This window comes from Copadichromis virginalis, linkage group LG3, assembly GCF_057382275.1.
Source record: "Copadichromis virginalis isolate Kocher_CV1m ecotype Utaka linkage group LG3, C_Virginalis_male_GT1.1, whole genome shotgun sequence".
In the NCBI taxonomy this organism is placed as follows: Eukaryota; Metazoa; Chordata; class Actinopteri; order Cichliformes; family Cichlidae; genus Copadichromis; species Copadichromis virginalis.
In genome coordinates, this window is record NC_140620.1 from 49,896,922 (window position 1) to 49,912,856 (window position 15,935).

Sequence of the window (15,935 nt, forward strand, 5' to 3'; positions counted from 1 at the left end):
GTGTGCGTTATCACGAGAGATCAAAAGAAAGAGATGTGTGTGTCGGTGTGCGCCTGTGTGTATTTGTGCATAATTTAGTGCCATGCATGGTACATTACGTGTGCATGTATGACATAAAGGGCAGCTATGCGTGTGTGTACCCATTCTGGATTTGCAGCATGTGTAGGTGACATGAGTGTGTATGTTTAAGTATCTTTTTGAGTCCTGGCGACTAGAAAAACTGCTTCTCCAACCCCTGACCTAACACACTCTTAAGCGCACTCTAAGAGACCCACTTTGCATGTGTGTGCGTGTCTGCCGAGTTTCTATTTACACACACTCTCTCGCACTGGCTCACACTAATGGATGCATGCAGGCATACAGTCATGCCTCTGAGAGACAAACCGTTATGACCTACATGCCCAGTGGGTCATCATCAAGCCAAACTGCACACTGTGACACCTTTGGGTGTCTATACACACACACACACACACACACACGACGCACACACACTTTCTCTGACTGTTTTTATTTTTGCTCTCTCAACTTCCTCTATTGCGCTTCCCTTCCGCCCTCTGTGTCTTCCTTTTTCTCTCTTGTTCCCTAACACACACATACACACTAACCCCCCTCTGTGAGCTTGTTATTCTTCTGTCCATTCGTTTCTCTCTGTCACCTTGCCCTAAGCTATTTGAGTACACTTCTGCCTCTCGTTCTCCCTCTCCTCTCTCTGTCTCCCTCTCTCTCACACACACACATGCACGCACAACCATTTGTTCTCTTTCTGTCTGTCTGCTTCACTCTCACCCTTTCCAGCCTGCCTGTCTCTCTGTTTCTGCCTGTCTTGACATATGTTAACAGCCTCTCTGTGTCTCTTTCAATTTGACCCAGAGCCTGAACGTCAGACAAAGCGTATCACTAAAAGCATGCAGGAAGAGTTTCAACATTTGAGCACAACTCCACCAATTTTAGACAGAAAATTCAGTTTTCTTCATCCTGATGAATCTCATAACACCCGGTGATAACTGTTTCTGTTTCCAAGAAGCCAAGGGGAGCCAAAAGCCTGCCTTCAGACTGCAAAGAAGGCATGGACGTCCAGGAAGGGTTTAATTGAAATATGTCATTGAGTTGCATTATGGGAAATGTAGGATTCAGTCTAGTATGTGTGCTTACTTCAGAAATAGGTGTAATCTATGAAAACCAAGCAACCCAGTGACACGATCAGACTTTAAAGCATGTCGCACACACACCGCAGCACCGAAAACCATCAAAGGCTACAATGAAACGTCTCTCATGAGGACAGCCCTGCAGGAAACAAAGTCCCAGTGTTACCTTTGCTGTCAGTGCATTCAGTGGAGTTACCAGCCAGTTAGCTGGAACACTGTCTGATGTTATTAACAGGAGAATGATCCAATTTGCACCTTGAGGCTTTTTAAAGGTGAAGAAGGAGTGATATTGAGTTCTGCAATATCTGCTGACCCACCTGTTAAAAGGGAGTTTTTCTTTCCTACTGTCGCCAAGATAGATAGATAGATAGAGAGATAGATAGATAGATAGATAGATAGATAGATAGATAGATAGATAGATAGATAGATAGATAGATAGATAGTGAATGAATGGATGTGCAGCCGCAGCGTTGGGTGATCATTTTCTGCTACTTTGTCACTATGATTGGTTTTCTCTTGCGCTGAAAATACTCATCTGACCCACTGTTGACATGAAAGTATCGATTAATGCAACTTTAATTAGATTTTTATATCTATTTCTCCCTTCACCACCCACTCGCTGCCCTCCTCTCTGCTCCCAGCATTTTCTGTCCTCTAATTTCGTCTCTCCCCGCCATCACTCTTTCACTCCGACTAAATCAATGAACATACACTTTATGCCATTTATTGATCTTTTCGTATCTATCTATCCTCACCCCCTCCTGCTCTTGCCCTCTCCGTTTCTCTCACTCTTTCCCCCCCACCATCCTTTTTTTCACCACTTTCTTTCTCCCCTTTGAATATATAATCTCTATCCCTCTCTCTCTGTCAATCTCTTCTCCTTTTTATCTCTCGCTCTGGGATATCCTATTTATATGGCTGGCACCTTCACGCTCCTACCAGAGTGTGTGTGTGTGTGTGTGTGTGTGTGTGTGTGTGTGTGTGTGTGTGTGTGTGTGTGTGTGTGTGTAAGAGAGAGTGAGAGAGAGTGTTTGATGTTAGTCTAAGTGGTTAACATAATATGAGCCCTCAGAGAGATGACGTTCAGGCACTCACACACAGACAGACACACAATTTTAGGCTTTTTGGTACGCTTTTCTGTGAACAATTTGTGCTTTTTAGTATTCTCCAGCTTGTGCACCAGATCCATGTATTATCTATCAATTGCATTCTCCCACTCTGTCCAAACACACACACACACACGGTCGCACATTCACAGCACACACACACACACACACACACACACACCTTTGTTCCTCAAACGCCTTCCTAGAATGACAAAAACCCAGCATTATCTTTTGTTATTTATTATTGCAGATGGAGCCATTATTTCATGACCTCGCCATCTCTCGTTCCTCCTCCCTCTGCATATGTTTTTATTTATTCAGACCTCTCCCTACCTCTCTTTCCTGCCCTCTCCTCCTCTCCGCGCGTTTATGTTTATTCAGATATGTCTCCCTCTTTTTCTCTCCATCTTTCTCCCCTCTTTCTCTCCCTCTGCACCCATGTGTCCAGCTTTTGTTACAAGCCTTGTTTCCATAACAACTGCGACCTTTCACTCAGTGCATAACCAGTTTTAATCAGAAGTAGAGAAAGGAAGAGATGGGATGAGGCAGAGGTGTTGGGGTAAGGGGGGCGGGGGGGGGGGGGGGGGGCGTGATTTAGGTGATCCGTGAAAAGAAAAAATACAAAATTAACACAAAAAATTTGCAGTTTGAAAGCGGACCCTGGTCTCATTGGGAGAGCCTGCGAACAGTTTAGTGGTGGGTTTGGGTGGGTGACATTCCCAGCAACAGGTTACTAAGTGCTGCTGAAGTTAAAGCAAAATGTTTCCCTGCTATCAGGGTGTCTGTGTAATTAAAGCAGGCAAGCTGAAGTAGAGCAAGGACATCTGTAAAAAAAACAGACCATTATGGTCCACTGAACATGGGTACCTTTGCACTGCTGCTTCCAAATATTATACCTATGCATTTTAAAGGCATCCTATAAATCCACATTTACACTGTTAAATTCACATAATTTGTGTAAAATCGGATTAAAGCTGCCACATGTTAAAAATGAATGCATTTAGACAGAGAGTCTTTAGATACTCTGCTGTGTTTGTCTTTATGCTCAGGGGTGCTGGATCTCACAGACAGATTCCTGTGGTCAGATAAAACTGTTAATGACTGACCGGGTGACAGTCGGCGGTAAATAAAACCTTCGCAGTGCAGAGAATGTGCTGCTGAAGGTCTGTGGCATCACTACTGTAACACAAACTGAAAAAATGCTTCTCGGTTTTTGGTCAGAGTAATTTCCCCTTAACATGTTTATGGGCTCGTCTGTGGATAAGTAGCCTTCTGTCACAAACTGCTACGTGAATTATATAAAAGCCAATTAATTTCAAATGAAGCGACGATTTAATACAGCACAGTGCGTGTATGTGTGTGTGTATGTGTGTGCATACTGGGGGTCTTGCCAACATGGGAGGGACCGGACTGTCAAGTGGACAGCTCTCGAGCCCGCTTGCCCGCCCACCGCGCGCCACTCCACACCGGGTGCAGCGCGTGAGGTTGATGCCAGCCAGAGATAGATGGATTGGCGAGGGAGGAAAAACCTGCACAGTGACACAACTAGAGTAAAGAGGAGGCGTTTGACGAGTGAGGGAAAACTGAGAGAGTTACGGAACAAATCCAGAGAAGAGGGAAGCGGGAAAAAGCAGGAATCCTCCTGCTGACTGGTTCCTGTCTGCCCGCACCGATGTCCAAGGCCCGTCCGGTGACAGCAGGAGACAACCAACCGAGACAGAGCGCACAGAAACGGCCGTTGGGGTTGGAAGGCTTCGGGGAACCGCTGGAGCTCTTCTCTGTGACTGAGAGTAAGTTCATTTTAAACTTCAAACCTCTGCCTTACATATTTGACATTTTACGGCGTTTAAAGAGCTACGAAGGTCAGCGTCTGCTCGAGCTGCTCGCCTCTATCTCGCTCTGTTTATATTTTCTTTCATACTGCGACATTAGTCCGCCGCTGCCAATTAGTCACAGGACGCACAACGCGCGCGCGCGCACCCGCACAAACTGACCGCTCGTGCGTCAGAATCGCCAAAGCAGATGTTGCCACGCGGAGGCTTTAAACACTCTATTAATTATTCAAAGTGATATAATTACGCCGCAAATAGATAGATAGAATATAACCTATGTGAACGGGGGAAAGAAATGGCCCCGAAAAATGACTGACCCAAATAATTTATAACATAAAAAAGTCCTTAGCTAATATTTTTGATTGTGTATGTTATAAATCCATAGTTATGAGTTACATTTATCCAGCTCTGCTTAAAAATACGCTAATTAAAAGAAATTTCATTCGACAAGTATGGTTGCAACCCAGTATTAGGAACATTTTAGTAACCAATATGTTATTATTTTCCAATGTTAGAAAATGAACTTTTTGAATGTAATTTTCCAATATAACATACTTAAATGGATCATATAATACCAGTGCGTTATCTGTGCTTTGTTTCATGTGTGTTTTCGCTCTTGTCAGTCTACCCAGTGACAGCTCCGGCAGTCCAAGAGCACCATTCTTAAGCCTAATCTAGTGGTTAATGGCTTTCATAGTCATTGCTCATATTTTGTGCAGCTTGCACTGGCTTTGAAAAGCTAATCTGTCCCTGTTATAAGCCCATTGGTTGGCTTGCCATCTGGGCTGTATTATAGTAGAGAGGAGAGGGCATTTGAATAATTGATATTTAGCTATTTATAGGAGGATTATTCTCTTCATGTTTCACCATCTATCTATCTATCTATCTATCTATCTATCTATCTATCTATCTATCTATCTATCTATCTATCTATCTATCTGTTTTGTCTAGCTATTGTTTTTTGTGATGTGTGTGTTTGTGCATCCTTGTGTGTGTGTTCATATTTTCTGTATTTTCCTGTACCTCTGTCAGTCCTTACATCTGTTCAGTGAGCTGTAGTGTATCCATCTGAAGTGGATTAGCGGTGTTATCAAAGCTAAGTAGGACTACTGCTCATGCACACGTAGGCACACAGACACACACATGCACACACACACACACACACTTGCATATGCACACACACTACGTACATGCTGCTCTCACTCTATTTCACTCCACAAGGACCATTGACCATTGTTAGCCCTCTCTCAAGCCTCTTTTGCTTTTGTGCAAAAGTGTGTGTGTGTGTCTGTGTGTTCATGTGTGTGTTTGACGGTAAACACTCTGATCAAACAGTGCTTAACAAGCTGCCTGAACTGATAACAGAGAGAGGAGGAAGAGAGGATGAGAGAGGAATGGAGAGGAAGGAAAAGGGGTATCGGGGCAGAAATGAGGTTACACAGTGATATAAAATAGGAACTGGGATGTGTGTTTTTGATCTTGATTAAACAGTGAGATGTACTGTCGTTTATAAGCCTGGCATTCACTGGTCTCTGCTTTACAACCTTTTCCAGGAATTCTAGGCAAGCCATATAGCATTAGCCTGGGAGTGTAATAAGCACCTAAATTTTCCACCATACAGTGTTTTGTATTTTTTTTCCAAACTTCTGTTATTGTGCGTGATCCACATCTATGTGCATTTATCTTCCTCAGTTTTCTCACATATAGTCTTCTTTGATACTTGCACTGTCTAAGACAACACACGTTCAAGCACAACAGGAAGGACAGCCTGAAGAGAGGAGGGCGATATGTGACAAAGATCATGAGCCAGATGTTAACCCTTCCATTAGGTCTTAGTTGGTGCCACAGGATGTCGCTTCCCTCACTGATGAAACTGATCTTTTCTGTGCTTTCTAGCTAAATGTACTCTCTTTAACACTGCCACAATGAACGTTTAGCTCTATACAAATACATTGGAGTTGTTTCTTTTTGCTATTAAAGTGAAAGTGATTGTGTCCTGCAATAGACCAGTGACCTGTTTTGCTGTCCAGGTAACGTTCCAGCCATATTGTTGCGATGGGCACTCATTCACTGTCAACCAAGTGTAGTCACAGATAAACAGAAACATTTGCTATCTAGCAGATATTTATGCAACCAAAACAGCCTCTGAGATTTTTGCCCTTAATGCAGTGCGCTACAATTGAATGGAACTAAAAATGACATTGGAAAAAAATGAAAAGCAACCAGAGCAGATAATCCACATAAAAAAGCCCTACAAACCTTTTTAGTAAGACCTGTTTCTTCTTTATACAGTAAAAATTTTGGTGACAGGGTCCCCAGTAAGGACGGGCGAGAAAGGTGTGTTTTATACACGGTTTTATTCACACACTTTTTATACTCGATCTTTGGCTCTCTGTGTGCCTCTTGGGTTCACTGCTAACAGTTTTGTGTTTTCTCGTCTCCGGCCCCACAATTACTGTCAGAGGAGAGGTTAATTAGACATGCCCAACAGGTTTGCTGCTCTCTTCATCAGACACTACTCCCCCAAACACACTGCTTCAACTCTCCCTCTTGTGACTGAGCCCAGAAACCACACCCCGCCAGCACAATTGTACACTGCTCAAAAACAATCATGCTGTATACCTATACTGTTATCGACTGGGTAATGTGTTAGAAATGAATGATGCCATGTTTGACGTAAGTGAAAATGATCAACCTACGGAGTACTGAATTCATTTGTATGGCCCCCATGTGCTTGTGGGATTTATCCCCATGCCCAATGGCAGTCAGGGTGCTGTTGCCTAGCCTGCAGAGGTCTTTGCATCCCTCCATTGATATGCCTCCCCAGATCATCACTGACCCACCACCAAACTCGTCATGCTGAATGATGTTACAGGCAGCATAATGTTCCCCACGGCTTTTCAGACCCTTTCACATCTATCACCTACACTCAGGGTGAATCTGCTCTCATCTGTGAAAACCACAGGGCGCCCTGCTAATTCTGGTGTTCTATAGGAAATGACGATTGAGCTCCAAGCTGCCAGGCAGCGAGCACAGGGCCCACTACAGGATGTCAGGCCCTCAGGTCACTCTCGTGATGTCTGTTTCTGATTGTGTGGTCAGAGAGATTCACACCAGTGGCCTGCTGGAGGTCATTTTGTAGTTCTTGCAGTACTCATAGTCCTCATCTTTTTCCTCCTTGCACAAAGGAGCAGATACCGGTCCTGCAGATGGGTTAAAGACCTTCTAGGGCACTGTCCAGCTCTTCTAGAGTAACTACCTGTCTCCTGGATTTGGTTTTGCTGGTTATCTTATTATTTCCACTATAATCAATATCATTATCCAATAAGGTTGACTGATTTAATGCTGTACTCTGATTAAAAACTGTTTCTTTTCTGTTTTGAGCTTTAAATATTAAATTAAATACTAAAGCATGTAGCACTTTGAGCACTACACACAAACCTATGGTCATCTTAATTATTGGTATGAAATTTAACCTCATGTATGTAACTTCATTTGGCTGCAAAACACTTGCTACTACTCAAAATATCACAAATGCAGCAATTATAATCCTTATTGTGTCTCTTTGTGTCCCTTCTGCCTCTCTACAGCCATGGATTCACCCACAGATCTTTTTGATGATTCTGCTCCCCAGATACATACATTTGCTCCAACTCTCAACTCCACAGATCTTGCTGGAATCCATCCTCAGCCTAATGCTGGCCGCCTTACTCCTGCCTTTAGACCCCCCGGCTTTCCACTGATCCACCATCTCCTCCAGCCGGGTGGAGGCCCCAGGAGGATCGGAGGGCTTCTGAACACAAGCCTGAGCACACACAGACACCTGGAGGACAGAAATGTGGAGGAAGATGAAGGAGAGAGGGATGGACACATGGAGCAAAGAATGGAAGGGGGAGATGAGGGGGCGATAGAGGGAAAGGACGACTTGCTCGGGGTTAAGAAGAGGCACAATGACGCGGCTCTCGCAGTCGAATGGAATCAAGACATCCTGAAAGTGAAGAGGATGAAGCTGGAGAACCGACAGAGGGATGGAGAGGCTGATGAGGGAGGCAAACAAGGAGGGAGGGAAGAGAGGAGAAGGGAAAGGGAAGAGCTGAAAGAACAGCTGGAGGAGGCAAGGGAGAGACTGCAGGCTTTGCAGGAGAAAGTGTGGAGAGCTTTTGGGGAAAAGCACATGGCCGAGGATGAGAAGAAAAGGAAGCGCAGAAACGGAAGCAGCGGTGGAGTTGATGGGAGAGAAGAGGATGTAGGGCTAATAGAGGAGGAGGACATGACAGAAGGGATGTACGATGAGGAAGACACTGATGGCGGAGAGATGGAAAAGGAATCATTTTCCCTGCTTTCCGAGTCCCCTTTCGACAGCTTCCACAAACGGAAAGAGGAGCTGCAAAAAGACCGAGAAAGAAGGATGGAGAGAGGAAGAGGAGGAGGAGGGTTGCACTTGGAGGGTGTGATGGAGGGATCGGGGTTGTGGCTGGACTGCGGAGGTTTGGTCAGAGGAGACTGGGATGGCGGGATAGATGACGAGAGTGAGGAGGGAGGGCAGAAGTTTGCCGCGGCGCTGAAGCTGGAGTTGGGCAGCGCTGTGGCCCGGGTCATCGACCGAGTTCTCCGCCTTTACACCGAGATGACCGATTTCGCTCCTTCCTCTCCTCCCGCTGCCATCTCTTTTCTCCCATCTGATCCGGGAAGCGACGGAGGGAAGGAGAAGGCAGTGTGGATGGGGCTGTTAACGAGAGGAAGAAGAGAAGAAACAATGAGCGATAAGGAGGACAAAACAAGAGGGCAGGACGGAGAAAGAGAGAAGCAGCTCCACAAGATGAGCAACGGGAGCGCCCTGCCCCCCCGACCACCCCGTCGGACTGAACCGTCCGATTTAGCGATGCCACTGACTCTTCAAAGGTCACCTGACACGCGAAAGGCCTACCCACTCCTTGGCCCACCTCTCCCCACTCACCTCAATCCCTCTCACCCAAACCTCTCCCTGCACCACCCTTCTTTGCCTCGTCCTCCTCCCCTTTCTCACCCTCCCCTCTTGCCTCCAGCCTCTCAGCCCAAGGATCCCTCCTCCTCCTCCTCTTTCCACCCGTCTTCAACCTCCTCCTCTTCTTCCTCCTCTTCTTTCCCTGCGCCTCCCCCTCCTCCCCCGCCTCCGCCCCCTCCTCTCCCTCTCCCCTTGCTCCACTACTCAATGCAGCAGCTTTTCTCCCGCTCACTCCACCACCCTCAGCTCCCCCACCTCCCGTCATCCCGCAAAGACTACCTGAACTCTGACCCTTTCTTGGAGTTCTCTTCCCACCCATCGTCTCACCCCTCCTTCCCCCCGCTCCCCTTGCTCGGCCACCTGGACCCGTCGCTTGCACGCCACACGCACGGGGGGAGAGAGAGGGAGCGAGTGATGAGGGGAGATGGGGGCATGCGAGGAGGAGGGATGGATGGAGGAGAGCTCTACCTGACTGCTGGGGGGATATCCTTTTGTCAGTGTGCTTGAAAGAATGAGGATGAGAGCTGTGTTGGTTTGTGTGTGTGTGTGTGTGTGTGTGTTTGTGTGTTTAAACATGTATCTCCTTAACTCACCTCATATGTACACCCAGGAGGGCTTGTCACCCTGCCATCTGAAGAAAGCCAAGCTCATGTTCTTCTACACTCGCTATCCCAGCTCCAACACGCTCAAGACATATTTCCCTGATGTCAAGGTGTGTGTACACCAGCTCAGTGCTGGAACGACAATTTCACTTCAAAGTGATTATTTTTTAACACACCTCAAAGTCACACGGCAGTATATCAGCCACTGCGTTTTACACGCCTGCTCACTGAAGGTTTTTCTACATTGTTAAAACAATACGGACGACGTCACAGCTATGAAATGCCAATTAGGCCAGTTTGGCTGCTGTAGTATTGGATATTATGACTAAGGAAGGAGAATTGACTGTCCAGCATTTCTTTAAGACATGAATGTGAGTCCATATATTACAAAGACTTTAAAGGTTTCTTCGAACAGGCGTGGTGTTTACAACTGAGGGAAGAAGGACCAGAAGTTATTACTGCTGCAGAGACTTAAAAGCTTCTGAAATCTCCAGTTAACAGCCCTAAAATTAGTGCCCACCACACTGCTTCCTAGAATCTTAAGATTAGCTGTTTTGAGGAAATTATCAGGCGTTTGGGTCAAATTGCTGAAAGAATTTTGTACTTCTTAATTTTTTTTTTACAATTTAGTATTAAGTAAGCATAACAAAGGATGAGCATTAGACTAGTGGATATCTGGGCTGTGGTCTGGTGAGTCCAAATTTGATAGTGGTGGGTTCCAACCTCAATTCCTTTGTCTAAGATGAATAGATGATGTGTGCGTGCGGTTGCTACCACGTGGGGTTTTCAGATTACGCTGTTAGCAATTCATTTATAATTGAAGACAGCACTTAACGAGTGTTTGTTTTGCACTTCGTAGCTACATTGTTTTCTTTTAACAAGACAATGAGGCACATCTTTAAGGTCTTGATTTGAAATGATGCAGCGCTGCTTCAGATAACACGAATCCCCCAAAAGTATTCAAATGCTGCTGCTTCGAAGAATCTTGAATTTATTCAAATCTTTCATTACTACATAAGTTCAGTTGTGTTATAGTTGTGAGGTCTTTTAGGAGTTTCAAGGAAATGAGTAGTCCTTGAATGACTTTTGAGACATACTGTAGCCTAAACAAATACAGTTTGAACAATCTTCTAAAAAAATTTAAATTGACTGTAAGACTGCAATTATTGTAAGGCCATCACTTAAATCACCTAATAACCAGTGATATACTGGGGGAAACCAGGACATTTGTGCACTCCAAATATTCAGATATAATAAAATCTTCAGTGATAATACAGAGACACAAAGTAAAAAAAAAACTGCTCACTACTGATGGTGTAACATGTATATAAAAGTGCTTGAATCTTGTAGCCAATGTACCCATATTGCTGTGGTTTGATTTGATGTATTATATCAGTATAGATGCAGTAGATATAATATTTACTCTGAAAAAATGTCCAAGCGCTAACATGTGTATTATACGTATGTAGTGGTTGGTGCTTCATAAAATCCGGAACTGGCCCGTACGGGGATCGAACCCGCGACCTTGGCGTTATTAGCACCACGCTCTAACCAACTGAGCTAACCGGCCATGTCGCAGTGGATGTTAGTGGAGCACGGCCAGAGCTGCACAGCTCACGAGTTATTTTTGGAAATTTTGTGGATAAGTTAAAAAGCTGATGTCACTGTTGGACATGTCGGGTCTCAAAGCTCAAGGTGTTTTTCATTTCATTTTAATGAGATTTTCTTCTGCAAATAAAGCGAAAATCAGTTGTTTAAAGGTGCTCAACTGCTTGAAAACGTACATGGCCCGTACGGGGATCGAACCCGCGACCTTGGCGTTATTAGCACCACGCTCTAACCAACTGAGCTAACCGGCCATGCGCAAACGCCAAAACTGTCACATATTGCCGACAGCATCCCAGACGTTTTTGTTTCCATATTTCAATCAAGTTCCAAAAGACTGGAAGTTAGATTGCAGATACCCCATTTACTGACGTAATGATAATATTAACTAACCTACTGGTTACAACTACTTCTCCATATGAGTAAAATGTTTCAATGAATAAAACAAATGCTATTTTAATTCACATCCATGCTGCACTTAAAAATGCATATGCTGCGATAAATTATTATTACAGGGTATCTCTTAATAAGGTGGTATTATCTGATACAATCTGCAAGTTTACAGTGATTTAGAAGCATAAACAGTGTGGAGTTGCAGAGATTATTTCTCCTCTTGGAGTCTGTGTCAACAGAAAACCTTAGATTAGGTCATTTACTTTAATGACCACTAAGGGGTGGGGAAAGGGGGGGGGCATACAATGTCTTTTGAATGTAATTTGACATAACAAACAAAGTGCAATTAAGTTAGCTCAAGTCAGGTTAATTTAGCATATCATTGTAAGTGTTTAAAAAAGCACTGTTCTCTTGCTGTCCTCACCTGCTCACTTCCTCTCCTGTCATCCATGGTCTAGTTTAATCGCTGTGTGACCTCCCAGATGATTAAATGGTTCAGTAACTTCAGAGAGTTCTTCTACATCCAGATGGAGCGCTTTGCACGCCAGGCTGTCCGCGAGGCTCTCACCCGGTCGGTTTGGGTTGGCACTGGTTCATGTTAAACTCATTTTATTCGCAGTACTTTCATTGTTTCAGTGAGCCTTATGAGTGTGAACATGTTGCCCCTGTTAGACGAGCTGAAGTAAAGTCTGATTTATACATCAGACATCATATATAACTTTTTTAGAAATAGAGAATCACACAACGCATGATTGACTTTGGAACCGCATGAAGCATCATGGTTTCCTCCATGACAGATATTCAGTTCTGCTATAATCAAACGAACCATTGCAGCTGAGAAATAGATGTCTGCATTTTTTATATTGCTTGATTTAAGAGGTCGGAAAATAAAAATAAAAATATAGATTTTTTTTTTCTGCGAGTGCTCAGGTGTTTAGACACTGTGGCCATGTTGATGTGAACTCATGATGGTAGCGAGTAAAACAAATAGCAATGGGCATAAAACATGACTGCAAAAAGTCAGAAACAAACTGAAGCTGAATATCATTTATGTAAATTATACATGGTTCTCTTATCTGTTTTTTATTGTGAGTGTATTTAAATGAGTTTGTTTGTCTCTGTAACACAGGGATGGTGCGCCTCGTATTAGCCGAGAGAGTCAGCTGCGAGTGGGACGTGATACGGAGCTTTACCGCATACTGAACATGCACTACAATAAAAGCAACATCTACCAGGTGAGGAGACGCTCTAGTTGCAGCTTTCAGCCTACCCGTTGTACGACTGGACTCAGTCCTTGGGTGGGGATGTGAATACTCCTCAGCCCTAAGTACATCGCTAATGGATTATGGATCTTTATGCAGTGCTCCTGTGTTTAAAAGTAAATACCAATCAAGTTAAAGTGCTGTCTACAGTGTCACGGTCTTGGGTCATGTATTGAAGGATAACTTGCACTCTGTTTTTGATGTCTTTTATAGATTGTCATCTGGAATGCTTTTCAAGGTTCACATACATGCCTAACGCAAGCCGTTGCTGATTTTCTTAAGCTCAGCGGTCCTTTGAGTTAAGATCATTTGATCTGAGCTGTTTGACCTTCTTGAGCAAACAGTTCTTAAAAACATTTAATGCGTGTACTGAGCCATTCTTATTGAAAATCAAATAAAAGTCCCACTTTGTGCAAACCAGGTGAGGATGGCAAGACTCAAGCTGTTTTGTCCTTCAGAGGTCAATAAAGTGCCAGATATGGCTGCTGCTTGGACTCTGAATGAGGTCCTGATCTGATATTAATTGGTAAGCTCAGAGCAGACGATAAGTCTAAGGAGGAAATAAACCTCAATAAATCATGTATAGCATAACGATGAAGATATACAATAAAAAGATACTACACCGCTGAAATGAAAAGCACTGGAGCTTGGGGTTATTATTTCGTGTAATGTGCTATTACCTTTAGTGAGCAGAGAAATTATTTTACTTGTATGAGTTTGTGCATGAAAAGGAAACAGAAAATGAAGCACTGTTATATCTCACTGACCTGCTGAAGGACACACACTATCATAAAACAATCATCGCACATTAGTTTCCAATTCTACAGATGATGATTAATTTTATCACCCAAGGTGATCTGTTATTTGTCAGACGTCATTGGATTTAAAAAGGTATTGAGAACGCGAAAACTACTATGGCTACAATGTATCCCGGGAAACGTTCAGGCAGCGCTGAAAAACCGAATCACCTCTGTGATCGTAAAAACAAAGTCACAAGGTTGCTCGAGTCTGAAAAGTCACTCTCGCCTACACAAATTTTTGTGAGTTTATTATTTGATTGAGCCTCAGCTCGGCTTAAAGCTATGTGCGGTTCAGCTGTGAATAGATCGTGTTCGCTTCTAACGTGTTTTCCGTCATAGCGGCGAAAGAATAGGTCCACTTATTAACAATAATCAATGAGAAGTCTCTACGTGCTGTGATAAAGCTGTCTGCTTTGACAGACGCGTTCAGACAAACAGTGGAATCAGAGACAATCAAAGTCACAGTCTGTATTTTACCAAAGTGGGTGAAAACACCTGTGAGGGTGCACTGAATGCACATTATAATAACAGGTATTCTAATGTTCTTCCTGTGAAACTATTCACTGCTCAACAACGCTTATGAGATTTTTAGAAAGTACAGAGACAATCAAAACCTCACATTCTCTGAAAAACACAAGTTTCTCAGTTTTAAATCCCTTTAGATAAGGTAGATAGATATGTGACTGACAGATTCAGATACTAAACTAAAGCGAAAATGGATTTTTCTCTTCCAGAAGACTTCCTAATAAACATTTCCTCCTTGACATCATATTTTTGTGTGCAGGTTCCAGAGAGGTTCATCGAGGTGTCTGAAGTGGCTCTGAGAGAGTTTTACTCAGCCATTTGGACGGGGAGAGACAGCGACCCCTGCTGGAAGAAAGGAATATACAAAATTATCTGTAAACTTGACAGTCCTCTACCAGATGCATTCAGGCTGCCAGGTTGTCCAGTTGGCTAATGATTGCACAGCTTTTATCTGGTCCGTGTGCACAAATGCATGCTCAGACATAATTTGACTAAAACAAGGCATAAATCATTCAGAAACTGGTACATTTCAGACATCGCAAACTGATATGTAACCATCCAAAAGATCATTTAGAACTATTACAGAATTTCGACTGACTTGCAGAGGAATACATACACTTTCTCATACTGACAGGCAGGTTTTGTATACAGGCTCAACAGCAATCCCCCAGTGCTGCAGTCTTGTGACCGCACTTATCAAGGAACGTGACCATACCATTGAATTAAAATGGACAGAGCAGGAATTCCTTCTCCAAACATTCTTCAGCAGCCAGCAGCCAGCTGCTTGCATGAAATCTAAAGCTATTATTAAAAGCACACTCTCACAGTAGTTTTGTGAAATAGACACAAAATACAATTTTTGAACTTCACGTTCATGGGAACAAATTGACTCTTTTCTTTTTTTAGTGTGGACATTGACGCAAAAGTCAGTCACATAGCAAAGCTTCCAGTTTCCAAGAGCACCAACGTACATGATAAGACGCTTCAGGTCTGTTGTTGGCGTAAGCTTCAGTTTCACTGAAGAGGGTTAGGGTTCAAATTCAGCACTGCTTTCCCCGCTGATTTTTCAGTTGCTGTTTCATTAGCTGGGACCACATCCTCATTTTAGGTTTGACACCATTTCTGGTAGATAATGGAACATGGCTTGAGGATGAATTGAGGCTGTGGTTTGGAGAAGGCCTCAGAGGGGACTGACGGTGACCCGTGGGCCGGGCAAATCCCGCTGTACTAATGAGAAGTGAAGAAAACAAGAACAAACAGCTTGTAGTTGCAATGGGGGGGTCACATATAGACAGAGAACTGGAGGTGCGGTTACGCTCAGATAAATTATCTCCGGTTGGTTTGGTTTAAGGGCCAGAACCACTTTCTAGGATGCTGCCATAAATAATATTTACGTTTAAAACAACGTTTTAAAGTCTCATTAAAAAAAATGACAACCTTTACATCCAAATTTGAGCAAGAATGCTGTTCTTACTGCTGGAAACCAGAAAAGTCAAAGCTTCAGATTCGCTCTGACACACAGTCCGAACGCGCATCACCTTTTACGATTAGGTAACCGGCTCCTCTGGCTTCATCACTAATGAGCAGTGTTCCTACTCGGAAAATCGCTGCTAAACATTTTAAATATAAAGCAGCGATGTTGCTGTGCGATGATTAACAATCTCGCACAAACAGTACTTAA

At 43.7% G+C, this 15,935-nt stretch overlaps 1 protein-coding gene and 2 non-coding genes across 4 annotated transcripts; 1 reads left to right on the plus strand and 2 right to left on the minus strand.

The window, feature by feature from the left end:
- The first annotated feature begins 3,717 nt into the window (after positions 1–3,717).
- prox3 (prospero homeobox 3) lies at positions 3,718–15,025 on the plus strand. 2 transcript variants are annotated; one of them, XM_085451514.1, is made up of 6 exons: positions 3,720–4,041; positions 7,674–9,550; positions 9,672–9,779; positions 12,126–12,238; positions 12,797–12,902; positions 14,514–15,025. In XM_085451514.1, the coding sequence occupies exons 1-6, from the start codon at positions 3,924–3,926 to the stop codon at positions 14,685–14,687; spliced, it is 2,496 nt and encodes an 831-aa protein (XP_085307640.1). In that variant the 5' UTR covers positions 3,720–3,923; the 3' UTR covers positions 14,688–15,025. The 2 variants fall into 2 exon arrangements, with proteins under 2 accessions (XP_085307641.1, XP_085307640.1); XM_085451515.1 differs by lacking the exons at positions 12,126–12,238; positions 14,514–15,025 and having other exon boundaries at positions 3,718–4,041; positions 12,797–12,885.
- On the minus strand, positions 11,166–11,239 carry trnai-aau (transfer RNA isoleucine (anticodon AAU)). The gene has a single exon. It is a non-coding gene; the product is annotated as a tRNA-Ile (tRNA).
- trnai-aau (transfer RNA isoleucine (anticodon AAU)) lies at positions 11,455–11,528 on the minus strand. The gene has a single exon. It is a non-coding gene; the product is annotated as a tRNA-Ile (tRNA).
- Positions 15,026–15,935: the final 910 nt, after the last annotated feature.